The sequence below is a fragment of the Sander lucioperca genome, chromosome 20 (assembly GCF_008315115.2).
Source record: "Sander lucioperca isolate FBNREF2018 chromosome 20, SLUC_FBN_1.2, whole genome shotgun sequence".
NCBI lineage: Eukaryota > Metazoa > Chordata > Actinopteri > Perciformes > Percidae > Sander > Sander lucioperca.
This window is the reverse complement of record NC_050192.1, coordinates 6,668,831-6,683,635: the sequence shown is the minus strand read 5'-3', so window position 1 is coordinate 6,683,635 and position 14,805 is coordinate 6,668,831. Positions and strand designations below refer to the sequence as shown.

The 14,805-nt window shown below is 41.1% G+C and overlaps 1 protein-coding gene across 1 annotated transcript; it reads left to right on the top strand.

The window, feature by feature from the left end:
* Positions 1-1,548: 1,548 nt before the first annotated feature.
* Positions 1,549-14,167, top strand: LOC116060121 (G1/S-specific cyclin-D2-like). Its single transcript, XM_031313553.2, has 5 exons — positions 1,549-1,983; positions 2,845-3,060; positions 7,515-7,674; positions 10,905-11,053; positions 13,758-14,167. The coding sequence occupies exons 1-5, from the start codon at positions 1,789-1,791 to the stop codon at positions 13,920-13,922; spliced, it is 885 nt and encodes a 294-aa protein (XP_031169413.1). The 5' UTR covers positions 1,549-1,788; the 3' UTR covers positions 13,923-14,167.
* The last annotated feature ends 638 nt before the right edge of the window (positions 14,168-14,805 follow it).

Genomic DNA, 14,805 nt, shown 5'->3' with positions numbered 1-14,805 from the left:
GACCATCTGGGTTGGAGATATACAGGTCTAATGGCAGACAGTACAAAGTGCTGATTTGTATCGTAAGCTGCATACATTGTATGTAAACAGTCTATCATTTGTACACTAGGGATTTTGCATTTTTCCAGTTTTCAATACTGTTATTATTCACTCTTAGGCTGCCTTCAACTTTAAATTAATGTAAACATTTTATTTTATTTACAATAACCTATGTTTTGCCATTTAAATTGCAAGATGTATATAGGAATTTAACCCACTTTATAAAATCTTGTATGTAAGGTACTGTGCTTAACAGGTAAGTCTTTTAAGAAGTCTGGCCCACAAGAGGTGAGTTTTATGTGCAGCTAGAAATTTATGGAGGCCCCAACATAGCATCTATTTTATTCACAAATTCAGGGAAATTGGGGGATTGAGCAATATTCTTTCAGGGGGCCCAGCTGATGGCAAGACGGCTGCATTATAACTGTAGTGATTCGTGTATGGTAAGTATTACCACAGCTATTATTTCTACTTATGTCTTTTCTAGCATTTGCATGGTATTTTCCCCCAGCAATTCATGTATCTCATAATTATTCTGTTCTGATCAGACACGTCATTGTCATTGTCCACCTCTCATTATATTCTACTTTTTTCACATATAACCTAACATTTTTTTATATTCTGCTTTTTGTTCTTTGTTGTTTCAATTAATTAAATTTAGTAATTATTGTATTTTGAATTTGAATGAATTGCATTAGTTGTAGGCCTATTAATGTCTGTACATGGGACCACAGTAGCTAAATTTAGTACAAAGTATCTCTTCTCCTTGGCTGATTGATTAATGTTTTTGTACATGGTCCCTGAGAAATAAATGTAATAAACTAAACTGAATTTTAGTTGTCAATGTTTTATTTCCTTTGTTGGTGAGATGCCCTCATGACAGTGTTTTTGAATTTTACCAGTACAAACCTTTGTTTTTTAGAATTATGTTTTATTTTTCTGTTACTTAAATAAAAATAAATACTACAAAATAAATTGTATAATATATAAAACTAATACATTTGATTTAACGGTTTAACATGTTAGTAGTTGTAATGTTAAATTCATCTTTTACATTTCTATTATGATCATAATGCGGCTGCTGATGATTATTATTATTATTATTATTATTATTATTATTATTATTATTATTATTAGTAGTAGTAGTAGTAGGCTAGTAGTAGTAGTAGTAGTAGTAGTAGTAGGCTAGTAGTTCAAATTATGTACAAACTAGCTCTATTCTAAACTAAGCAACTAACCCCCCAAAAAGTGTAGGCTACATTGTCCATTATGGTTATTATCCTGTAGGCTATTTCATGCAGAGATCTAAAGGCTCCATTAAAGGTAGTCTAAACCAGTTGTGGGACAGATAAGACCTAGGCTACGTCATGTTCGGACAGTCGACCTCGAGTCTTTTAAAAATATTGTTTAAAGTAGAGCAAGATCGGAAGCCAAGCAAACAGCAGAGGGGTTTGTGGGGTTTCTGCCACATCGGCTTTTATTTTGAAAGCTGTAGCCGGATGTCGTCCTCGTTGTGTCCCGTTTGACTCCGAGCAGGCATTGCAGATCGCAGAAGCAAAGCTGAGAGGCAGTGGGACTGAATTGAAGCGTAACCCAGCAGTCTCAGCCTCATGCTTTATCCTGGGCTCTTCCCCTCCTTCTCTTCTTGTCCGCTGTCGACAACATCGTGACAATATTTAATTTTTATTTGTATTATTTAGCCACAAAAAACAACAAAAAAGTGGAGGGGGGGGAGACGGGGGCCGAGTCATGGAGCTTTATTGCCTGGAGTCGGACATATCCGTGAGAGCCCAGCCTGACCCAAACATCCTCTATGATGACAGAGTGTTGCAAAGTTTATTAACAATTGAGGACAGGTTTTTACCTCAATGCTCTTATTTCCAGCGGGTCCAGAAGGATATTCAGCCTTATATGAGACGAATGGTTGCAGGTTGGATGCACGAGGTTTGTGGGCATTTTATGCATTGATAAGCTAACTGTTTTAGCTATTTTTTTTGCATGTTGACACACATCTTTAAGCTAATTTTGGCTCATAAACTGTGTGTTTTAGTTCAGAGAGTTGTCGTGGATGTTAACCTATTCGACAATTGAACGAGAATGACTCACCAAAGGCGTGGGAGAGTCGGAAATTCCACCACGAAGAAAATTCGGCTTCAAAGAAATAGCCTAGCTAGCTAGATATTGACATTGATTAACAGTTACAAAGTTGGTGCTTTTTGCTAACTAGCTAGCTCACGCGTGAGAGGGGAAGTTAATCTTAATTTACATAATCGAAAAACCGACAGTTACCATTTTTAATAATTATTATTAATTTTTTCAAATGGCTCAAGCTCGTTGGCTTTAGTCGGGCAACGTGCATGCAAAACCACTTTCACTTTTGAAGATAAAATCACTTAATGTTCACAAAATTCCGTTTTTTAACTGTCGGAAACTATTTTAACACACTTTATTAACATTGTGCACACGCTGTAAAGCTCCTCGATGATATATTTTAATTTTTACATATTTTTTAAAGAGACAAGCCCCAACAAGGAAGAGGAGTTGAATGGCGACGTTTTGCTGAAGTACTTCCTATTGAACTAATTTGTTTCTGCCATGCCCTGACTTTGCTAAGTGATATGGAAATTAGGGATTTAACCTTTTAACCTTAAGACAACAATAGCATGGAAAATCACGTTCTTATGCAGAACCACCCACATCTTTAACTGCTCCTTTGCTTTAAAGCATTGATACTCTTTTATTTTACATTTTTATTATTTTACAGATATATACTAATTGTTCTGTTCCATTTCTGTCTCATTTTAGGTGTGTGAAGAGGAGAAGAGTACTGAAGACGTCTTCCCTTTAGCAATCAATTATTTAGACAGGTTTTTAGCAGTGGTGCCCACAAGAAAGAGTTATTTGCAGCTTCTGGGAGCTGTGTGCATATTCCTGGCCTCCAAGTTAAAAGACTGCAGGCAGCTATCAGCAGAAACACTTTGCATGTACACAGACAACTCCATCACACCACAGGAACTGCTGGTAAGAACTGGAGATTTTAAAAGCCCCATTCATGAGAGCATAAAAATGCACTCAACATGTCATGATTTTATAATGCTAATAGCTAAATTGGTTTCACTAGAAGTATCCTATTTTCCTTATAAATGGAGCTGTGCACAATACAGCCATATCCTTTCTTTGGATCCATGTGGACTAAAGAGGCGTGTGATGCCATCTAGTGCCAGTTATGCAGTATAGGATTTGGATCTCTTGCAGTGCATGTATTTGCTCTGTATTTCAAGTAGATATCTCCACACATCTATAGAAGTATTAAACAAGAGGAGTATATCTCTTTATGGCATTTACAAGAATACTTTTTATTCTTTCTCACAAACATGAGGCTGATTTAACTTGACGACCAGTTTGTCCACCACAAACTTTGAGCTGTTGTTTTTTTAAAGCAAAGTAGCTACCATATTAGAGCTGTAACTAAGGATTATTTCTTTGTCAATAGTTTTCTCAATTATTTGATCTATAAAATGTCAGAGAATTGTATACATTGGCCATCACCATTTTGTAACGCCCAAGTTTTGTTCAACCACCAGTGCAAAAACCAAAAACAATCTGCACTCAAGGTCCACATACAAACATGTTCTGGAGCAGTATCACACAGTCCTTATTGGCAGATTAAGTTTGCTCAGTTGTAATGGACCTGTACAGTAGCTGTTCAGACTTTCCGTGATTCTGAGCTATTCAGTTTACCATCACAAAGCTAAAATGAAGAGAAGCAGAGCTGAGATGATCAGTCGATCGACAGAATAATGAATCGTTTCAGTAATTTTTCAAGCAAAAGTGCCAAAAATTTGATAATTTGCAGCTTTTGTTTTCATATGTGATGGTAAACTGTATATCTTTGGGATTTGGACTGTTGTTCAGAAAAAAAAACAAGAATTTAAAGATGACAAATTAACCGCTACATATTTTTTATAGACAAAACGGCCAATTGAGAAAATAATCATTAGTTGCAGCCCTAAAGTAAAGCAGCAAATCCTCCCATTTGAAAAGCTGTGACCATGTAATGTTTGGCTTTTACAAAATTGCTTCTTATTTCAACCAAACGGCTCCACACGCTCTATACATCCTCCTGTGTTGCCTGCAGCTGTTGAGGGAAATGACATTAGTCCTATTTGATGCTCTTTAAGACTCCAGATTCCTGGATATCCTGACAGGATGCACAGAGAAGGCCGTAAGAGCCAGTCAAAGATGTTGCAGCTCTTCCTTATAATGAACAGTCTTATGCTGCTTCAGCTGGAAGAGAGAAGTTTAAGGGGGTGGAGGGGTGGTTGTGTCGGGGGCAGCTGTCCAGGAAGTGAGCGCACCGACAGCAAGCCTCCGCCCCGCTCATCTCACAGTCAACAATCTCTATGAGGGCTAAATAGGTTGCTAAATGTGTGTGGCAGGTTATGTACAGGAAACCCATGTAAACGGGGTGGGGGGACTGTCCCTGTCGGGGTTTCAGTGTTTACTTTTGCTTTTTAGGTGACGCTTTTCCGTAGAGCAGAGGAGTTTAATTCATCAGCATTTATTTATCAGCGTAAGAACCAGTTTAGCTGCTTTTACAGCGTTTCCTTTTTTATTAATGTTATCATAACTCAGGGTCCCCGCGGGTCCTTTAAAAGTCTTAAATAACATCTCCGATTTTTAAGGTCTGAAAATGTCTTAAAATCTGGAATTTATGATAAGGAGGTTTTAAATTTCAAATGTGACTGAGTCCGACTCGTCATCCGTTGTATTTATTTTTATTTTTTTGTTCAACTGCAATTTGACCAGCGCACCATCTGGGGGCAGCACTTCGATCTATGTGGGTGCAACCTGCATCATTCCATAGGTGACTGACGAGTCGATCGGGGGTGGCTGAAGAAAACGGCCAGTAATTGGCCAGTAATTGTCCCCAGCTGTATCGTCTTTTTACATAAAGCACACCTCGCTTCATGTAAAAAGACGATACAGCTGGGGACAATGGGCCACATAGCGCTCGATTCACACATGAAAGCAGAGAAGCACAAGAAGTATGTGTTGTCGCAGGCAAGTAGTTTGCCCATAAGTATCTTCTCATCTACACAGTCAACCATGTCAGGGTCAGTGATGGGAGTAATGCGTTTACAGCAATGTATTCCTTTTTGCTGTAACACAGTAATATAACGCATTACTAATACAATTTCGATAATATACCCGTTACAATCTCAGTAACGCGAGTTACAACGCATTTACCTGACATTTAGTGGTGGTTTTTATTTTTTTTTTAAGAATTCACCAACACCGTGAAACATTTCGGCACAGAGAGAAAAAGTCCAAATGTTATTTCCTGTTGCTGTATTCGGTGATTGAAATGACTGCAGAGATGGACACATTTGCGACATGGACATTATTTTCAGGAGTTATGCTGCGTTGAAGCGAGCTGTCCCGTCACTGTTGCCGTGGTCAGCGCCAGAACCAGAGACGGTAGGCTAGGGACATCTGTGTCCTGACAGTGCCGACAGCAATGTGCCCGAGCAACTGACAGATAACATCTCGGGAATTAATATTTAGTCTTGCTACACGTAATAGCATTACATTTTATCAGCGGTGGAAAGTAACTATACCGTAGGCTACTTCAATTAAGGTGCTTTTAATTGAGTATTTTCATTTTCTCTTAACAAAATAATATGAATAAATTATGATGTATTAAAGTGGATAAAGAGGAGGGTTTGTTGATCCGGTGGTGAAATTCACAATAGCTATCTGCCAAGTCATGCTTCCGCTATGATTTTGGTGAAAGTAACTCAAAAGTAACGCAAACGTAGTGTAAAGCATTACAATTCAGAGACAGTGATATTGTAATATAACTAATTACTCTCAAATGACAGTAACTAGTAATCAATAATGTATTACATTTTGGAATTAACTTGCACAACACTGGTCAGGGTTGTAAGGCGAATCAGCACTTGGTATAAAAGCTGTCGTGTCCCTGTGATCTGTCTTGAGCGTGGCTCTGGTGAGCTGTGCCGCGCTACGCTTCGCCACACCATTCGTCGTGGTCGTGTCGCGCTGAACTTTTTCCTGTTTTAGTTTTTTTCGTGGTAAAGTCTTAAATTTTCCTTTTTTAGAGGACTTAAAAAAAGGTCTTAAAAGGCATTACATTTGCTGTTAAAAAATGTACAGATACCCTGTAACTTTTTATACACATAGATTACTTAAATACACTTCAGTTAGTCTTTTAATCAGCTTTGTTTTTCTGTTACTTTCAGCTACATGTGACGTGTCAAATGAAAGGAAATGCAAGCATGAAGCTGTACTCAGTAATGTAACAGGGCTGTCATCTTCTAGAGGGTTCCTCATAGGTAACAGTGATTTTGATAAGTCCTCTGCATATGGCCGACATCATGGTCTTCATACTATGAAATAACAATAGATGCCGTCATGGGGGACCAAGAGGAGAAATGTCAGAAAACCTTTAGTGTCCTACTGTGATGCTTTACTGCAGTAGGACTTTTATTTGGAATATTGAGTAGGTTTGATAATAAAAATGGAGTTAAAATCAAGGTTTTTTGTTTTTTAAATGTAAAACAGGACACACAGAAATGTTTAAAAATGTATACGGCAGTTTGTAAATGCGCTAGATCACAATGTTCAGCAAGATTTGTGAGTGTGTCTTCAAATCCTGTATCATTACTTGTGGAGGTCTAAAGAAAATCTCATCAGTGAATTAACATAGCAAGACTTATGGAAACCCCGTGGCAAGCCATTGGATTGGCTGGGGTCACTTGTTATTTTGTTGCTTGGGGAAAAAGAAGTTCTCCATAGTGAGTATTGGTTCTGGTAATGACAATGATAACTCATTCTGTCTCTTTTGTCTCTGCCGCTTTTCATAACCAACTTTTAACTAGCCAGCATAAACCAGCATTTGTCTGGCCTAGGTGGTTTTGACTAGTCGGAGGTCTGTACACATTTGTGAATGTGTGCAGTTTTCTTTTTATAAATCCTTAAGTTGCATTCTCCCCCTTGAATTGTAAAGGTCAACTCAACACAGGAAATTAAATCATGAAATGCTTCACCTTTCTTGCTGCTGCAAAAGCTGACTGGATGTAGAGTCAGCTCTGTGCTGCTGCCTGTGCAGGGCAAACTCATTGTAGCTGTTTGAGGCTTGTGACAGGAAGGAAGGGGCTAGCTATCTCATTGGCAGGGCAAAGCTTGTCACATGCCGGCGATATGAACACAAAGGATGTGAGGAATGAGAGGCATGCAGATAATAAGATACAGCGAGGAGAGATAAAGTGAAGAAATGTTACTCTTCTTACAGAGCCATTTCCTCTGGGAATAGGGACGGACTGTGATCTTTTCCACGGTCAATGGAGGCATGGCAGCACGCCATCTAACCCTCTGACTGAGTAGATTTTGCCAAGAGACTGAATCTGAAATGAATGACACTTTTTATCATATTTCTCTCTGTATTTCAGGACTGGGAGCTGGTCGTCCTGGGGAAGTTGAAGTGGAACATGGCCTCGGTCATCCCCAATGATTTTATAGAGCACATTATACGCAGGCTGCCCCTTCCCAAAGACAAGCTGCCGATGGTCCGCAAACACACGCAGACATTCATTGCCCTCTGTGCCACAGGTAACACAGCTGCATATCACCTTATGAGCCTTTTCTGTTTCGTTTGCTCACTCGCACGCTCACTTTGCTGCCTTGTGATTCCCACATCTACCAAAATATTCCCACACACAAACATTCTCGCATCATGAGTCATCTGTGACCTCTTTCTTTTCACAGCATACTCTACTGGCAGCCTTATCCACTTTCTAGTCTCAGCCTGTAGTAGGCCTTTTTCTTCAAAGCTTCTTAAAGCGGTCATTTCCACATTTCTCTTCTAAGTGTCTGGGAAAAATCCTATCAGTGGTGTGTTTAGATGAACCACGTACATGGTTAATGATCGCGGTTGTATCATACTGTATCTTGTGCTCTATGACTCGGGTGCAGTTTAACTCTCCCTGTATTGTTTGTTGACAGGGCAGCTTCCAGGTTTAAAAGTCAGGGCAGTGATCCTCCTCCCATCCTGGCCTCATGTCCAAAATAAACTCTTGAGGCTCTGGAGAAGCACAAACTCAGATGTCCCCTTAGGCCTCTCCCTAGGTGAATTTTCATGGCATTCCTTTGCCTATACTAGGAATCCCTCTAATATTTTCATATCCTGGACTCCAGGATCACCTAATGCACATAATATACAGCACTATTCTGTCACAAGGATGCCTTTCATCTGCCACCTTTTTTCAGCTAATTCAATAAAGGAAATAAAACAAAAGAGGACACTTCAGTGCAATATAAGCACTTGTTTACAAGAAACTAGTTATTGGAACCATAGGCTCCTTCAATGAGTTTCATGCCCCGTTTAGCACAGTTTTAGTGTCACACTTTTTTTGGTATTTGGGTGTGTTTCAGTGGTCACCTCTGCTATTCATAAGCAGCTGGTTATATCCAAGCACAAAGTAGCCGCAGTGGAAGAAAAAAAAAAGGCCTGCTGTGGTTGTGCAGTAATGTAAATGTTTGGAGTTTTATATGGAGTTGAGATGTTATTCTTATGATGGAGGAGCTCCTCCTATGGACAGCTGGCCCCTGGAGGAGAAGATGGGCGTAGTGAAGCAGGCGGTTGCTGTCCAGGGTTTAATCAAAGCTATCAGGCCACCACGACTGGTTTGCACTGGGCTAGGACTATGTGCTGGGTTGGACTTGTACAGCACTTAACAATTGTGTGTGTAAAGTTTTTTGAGGATTGGTCATGTCCATGTGCTAAGACCGTAAAAACCTGTGTATTGTAATAGTGAAAGACCCTCCCGGGGCTATATTCACAAAACATCCTAAAACTAAAGTAACTCCTAACTGGCCGAGTTGGGAGAAACTCCTAAAAAATAAGGGGTGTGTGTTCTAACTTTTCCCGACTCCATTCGGGAAATATAAGATGAACTTTTTTGATCCCACACTGGGGTGATTCACTTGTCACAGCAGCTCAAGAATAAAAAGAGTAAAGGAAAGAAGTTGCAAAGTGTTTAGTTGTTCCACCACTCTCAATACGAACACAATATTGTTTTAATATGGGAATAACGGTGCACATTTTCATAGTACTGCACTTGGTTGTACACACTAAAAATGCAACGTGATATGACTTTGCGCAAACATACACACCATTTTCCTAAAGCCAAGTGGCATGTTATCTGTACGCATTATGAGCTACCCGCATGTATGTCTACGCTCTATACAGTGGACGGCAGTCTGCAACGTCACAGCGTAAACCTACACGCCACGTGGCTTTAGAAAGTTATTGTGAGGCTACGTATTATCGCGAGGCTACGGTTGGGTTTAGGAAAAGAAGAACAAGGTTTGTTTTAGGAAACGTCACACGTGGGTTGGGTAAAGGAAAAGAACTGGTTGGGTTTAGGAAAACAACAAACATGGAAAAGGAAAAATCACACGCGGGACACAAAGTCACACGTGGGACGCAATTCCTGCTGTCCTGGGTGAAAGTCCTGTGTTTGGCCTTTCATACCACACGCTACGGCGTCAATTTACATATAATCGCAAGGTAATGTAAGTCAATGGAGGCCAAACGGCTTTGATAAACACGCTAAAAAACGAGTATGCGTCTAGATAACACGCCAATAATGGCATACGAATTGGCGTGTCATACATACGCCACTTCATGAGATCAGTCTCAGTAATAGTTCTGTCAAGAACGAAAGCACGTGCACTCCATGTACTAAGGCTCAGTCCTTACCGTTGTGGCCCGTGTTCGAGTTCGACCTGCAGTATGTCATCCCCCCCTCTCTGTACCCTCTTTCCTTCAGCTGTCATATCAATTAAAGGCCCAAAACACCCAAAAATATTCTTTAAAAAGAATAAAGGCAAAGAGCTAGAGAAAGGTGTGGAGGGAGTAGGTTTCTAAAGCTATTAGCCTGTCTGACAAGCATTCTTGTCTGAAGAAGCATACTGACAGCTTAACACTGGAGTTCATTTGAACGCTTACAGTATGAAGCGCTGAATTATCCATCAAACCACAAATGTGCTCCTCAGACTCCACTTTGTTCAACATAAATACATACATAAAATACTCACCAACAGCTATAAATAAATAGATTAAGTTGATTTGTTCGGTCAACTGGAAAATAAATCACAGTCTAGCTATCTATATTTGTTCCTTACACTTCTGTGTGTTTGACAGACCAGTTCTCTCAGTTCCTCTGAAAAAGTTTCTCTTAGCAGCTTTGTAAAAAAGGTTTTAAGAGGAAACTTTTAGACTCCTAGTGGTCAGATAAGGTACTTGCAGGTTTTCCCTCGAAATGAAAATAACTGAGGCGAGAGAAGGTGGTTTCATTCACAACCACATCATGAGCCGTTCTACAGCAGCTCCAGCTCAGTACTTGTGGAGGTGTACTCTTCTTGGCTACCTCCTCTTCCGCCTCCTCCATCTAGGCCTGTTGTCGCTTAAGCCTTTAGACTCCGATACGTACCGGAGGGAGTCGTTCCTGGAACTCATTGCACAGCGAGTAGGAGGATTCCTACTCTGCTTTTTTAATCAGAGCTGACGGTTCTATGAAGAAACCCACACAGGTTACACTGTGCAGCTTGATCTGTTGAAATTTACACTGTGGGAAAGCCGGGTTCAGCTGTGGAGCATGTTGGTGATGATTCAGATGTTTGCAACTCTCCTGCATCTCTCATACTTCCTCTGGGCTGATTTTAAGTGATGCTGCTCTTTGTGTCACAGATTAAAATGTGATTTCCGTACGTCACTGTGGCCTAAAGCTGCTGCTTGACTAATTGCACAATAATACTCCTTCCTCTTTTCTCGCCAGATGATCGCCTTGCCATGAACCCTCCTTCCATGATCGCCACTGGCAGCCTGGGAGCTGCTGTCTGTGGCCTGCAGCTGGACCACAGTGACCAGAGGCTGAGTCGAGACAACCTGACAGACCTGCTGGCCAAGATCACCAACACCGAGGTGGTGAGTAATGGTGAAGGACATGTATGCCTGCTAGAAGTAATTACTCAATAGTTTTAGTGCTGCACAACAATGCATTGTTGTTAATAATAATCATTGCAACATCTCACGACAGCAGCATAAAAGGCCCTTTAGTAAACAGTGATGACTTCAGCAGTGGCAGATTGAAGCTATTTACTTTTCATGGAGAGAGAGAGGGAGAGCGAGCGTTTGGCTCTTGGCTGTGGAGCCAGACTGCTGCTATAAAGAGCAGCGGCAGAGGGAATGTCTTCTTAAAACTCAGAGCCCAAATTCTTGTGGTAGGACACATGCAATTTCTCTGCATGGCTCCCACTTTAGCTGCGTGCCCCTCCTGGTGGAGGAATACGTTCGTAATCAAGTCGAGAGGCACCTTTTCTAGAGCAAAGGGCCGGTGAAGATACGGAAAGTTTTCCGACCTGTCCGCATACCTGCAGAACAACACTTTAGAACATTTTAGATGACTTTAGAAATGACTTTTTGACTTTTAATGTATTTGCAGAATCGTAGATGCAGTGGGAGTGAATGGAGCTATAAAACACATATTGTACAATACTGAGCTGAATGGTTTCTGCTGTATGCAGGTGCCGTTACAAATACAATGGGAGTGAATGGGCCTGCATCGACTTTAATGCATTATATTACCTCCTAACAATTTATAAACTATGAATGTCAACAAAAAAAATCACACTAACTTAAAAAAAGACTACTTATAAAATATTTCTCCCAGTGTGTGGTTTCATTGTCAGTGTCACATTGTTATTTCAAAAGACCAGAAGCATAGAAATCCTAAAAGGCCACAGCCAATGGGCCACAGGAACAACACGGTTTGCCTCTTAGCTTGTGGTTACGTTGCCACAGCGACGAGGGACCCGAAAACCCAGCCGTCACAACAGGCGCTCCGACTACAGCCCATCAGGTTCCAATTATCCGTACATTTCAAAGGAATGTTGGCCTCTTTGCGAGCCTCGGTTCATTCTTTTAAGAGTTTTGCAGCCGGCTCAGTGAGCTAGACCTCCCACATCTTCCACACAGACCTGCAGCGGGATGCAGACAGAGAGACCGAGGATCCCCTTTCACAAGAGAAGTTGTCCAAAAACATCCGGTCCCACTGTCCTATATTCTGTTTTACACCCAAACGCTGAGGTTCAGGGTGCAGTAGGTCAAAGCCATTTCCTCTAGACCTCCACATGGGACTATCCGTGCTGTAAACCCAAAGGGGGGTGGAGGAAGGGAGTCCAGATCTGCCGATCTGTTCTCTGACAGACCACAGAGGTCCTTTAGGAGCCTTGCACAGGTCTTGTGTCAGAGGGGATTCCTGTGCCCACCATGTACTCTGCTGCACTGTGTTGTCGGTATTGGAGTGTGCTGGTACCCATTGTTCTGGTCATGATGCAGACAGGACCACCTACCTCAGCGCACATAATTCCCTGCTGGTATGCAATGCATGTGACCAAAGCTGTTAAACAACTTGCACATCAAATGGGATAAAATACCAGGTTTTTGCACGCTAGTGTCTGCGTACAGGTGTACAGATTAAACCCTGTATTCATAATTAAATACAGTAAGCATGTTTTATTTATAGAAACTAACTTTATTTGTGTATCATATAGAGAGAAACTGAGACAACCGATTTGAAAGTGCTGATGTGAGACTTTCACACAATATCTCATTTATGTCTGTAGACCAGAACAATTATTTTGAGGGACATTTTTGTTTTTGGTTCCTGGCAGCTTTATACTTCGTTAAATTGACAAAAAAAACAACTGAATTTGTGTTGATAATAGGATACTATTCATGTGGGGTAAGAACAGTTTTAGGGCGTTTTCACAATTTGGTCTTTTGGATCAAAAGACCAAATTTTGGTCCAATAAAAAGAGGTGGTCTCGGTCAGGACCAAACTGAACCATGGTCCGGTTCGTTTATAGTGTGAAAGCATTTTTTGGATGGTTCGGACTTTCGGACCAAATACAAGAAGCTCTGGCAGGCTGTCCTCGTGTTACAAGACCGGGGAAGCTCTTTTAAGGAGTAGCTCGGTGCTTAGTGTGTAGGCTACATGAGAGAGTGACGGTGAATGCGTTCAGAGCAGACAGCTGTCTGCTATCAGAGCAGAGAATACATCAGCAGTTTATTTAAGTGGTAGTAAATGTACAGTGTAGGTTTCCATTTGTCTCTGAATAAATTCTCCAGAAAGAAAGCTCCCGTGTCTTTGCTTCTCAACATCACAATAAAACAAAAAGAGCCGCGGCAGTAGGGGAGAGCAGCAGTCAGCTGGAAAAACTCCGACACAGAGAGAGGATATGAGAGGATAGAAGCCCGTCTACAAACCAATCATAAGTATCTGGAGACGCAGCTCACATATGTGATGACGGCAGGACGTAGTTTTGTCACGTATAGATCTTTAGTGCGCTTGCATAACTGCAGTGTGAAACCAAAACTTACCAGATCAAATGTATACAATGTAACAAAAACATGAACCTTGGTCCAGACCTTGGTTCAGACTTTCATGTGTGAAAATGCCCTAAAAGACAAAAATCATGCATAGAAAGTCAGCAAATATGAGCCTGGTCTCTAGAGGGTTGTTTGGTTAGTGTGTTAATGACTACCCTGTCTTAATGGCACATAAACCGTAGCATGGGGGATCTGAACTGTGTGTATGTGTAACAACGTCTGACCCTTTTTGTTCCAGGATTGTTTGAGGGCGTGCCAGGAGCAAATAGAGCGCGTGCTGACCACCAGCCTGCAGCAAGGCCAGCAGGACGGACAGGAGACCGGCGTCAGAGCAGGCAACAAGGCGAGGAAGCAGCAAGACCAGTCCAGCACCCCCACAGATGTACGTGATGTCAACTTATGAACTCCCATCACCACCCGACTCGCACACACCACTCATGCTTGTTTACCAATGAACTAACGGGAGCGAGGGAGGCATGAGCTGCCAGTATCGACGTTGAGGCGCCACATGAGCGATGGTGTGACAATCCATGAACTTTTAGAAAAATAAGAAATTTTTAGTTTTTCTCCTTTTTTTTTGCCCCATTCATACCCTTTTGGGTGTACTTTCCCTTTTTGTACGGGCCACATGTAATCAAACAAGCTATTTAAAAAAAATATTCTTGAAAACTTGATAGTGCCTTTGGTTTCCCAGAATGGAAACCTAAATATATTTTCATACTTGAAAAAAAAACAAAAACATAATTATATGAAATATACATACTTCTTAGTAAAAATAGATATGATAATGTATATTTAGCTTACCCTGGAAATCCAGAGTTCTCGCGGGAGCACAATTTGAATTTGCTCAGCGAGGCACTCTGGCATTGAGTAACGATGCTCATTAACTATGCCGTTGTAGCCGAGCTGCACCAGTCACATCGGTGTATCTGATATAGGCGGGCCAGAGGCGAGCTAAACAGATGACAGTTTAATCTGCCAGTTAGATCCGCTGGTAACTAAGCGTGTGGGGCTCTGGATACGTCACCTCATGTATTGTTGTGATTGGTCGTAGGGTTATCCAATTGCGTGCAGTGAGATTTTCAAATGCATGCTTGGTGCTTCCCCTCGAGTTGGGCCATTTTCATTACTCAATGCCAGAACCTTAATCTTTCGGATTTGGGTCTGGATTTCTAGGCTATATTTAGCTAGCATTTAGTTATGTTACTCTTTTATCATCTTTAGTGAACAGTTATCAATTCACAGTTTTATTGGGTTTTCCTCACATGTGCAGGGAAACTCCTAGT

Excerpts from the sequence above, each read along its gene's own strand:
- LOC116060121 (XM_031313553.2), top strand. The coding sequence starts at position 1,789 with ATGGAGCTTTATTGCCTGGAGTCGGACATATCCGTGAGAGCCCAGCCT. Across the intron at positions 7,675-10,904 it reads CATTGCCCTCTGTGCCACAG|ATGATCGCCTTGCCATGAAC; the intron begins GTAACACAGCTG and ends TTTTCTCGCCAG. Across the intron at positions 11,054-13,757 it reads AGATCACCAACACCGAGGTG|GATTGTTTGAGGGCGTGCCA; the intron begins GTGAGTAATGGT and ends TTTTTGTTCCAG.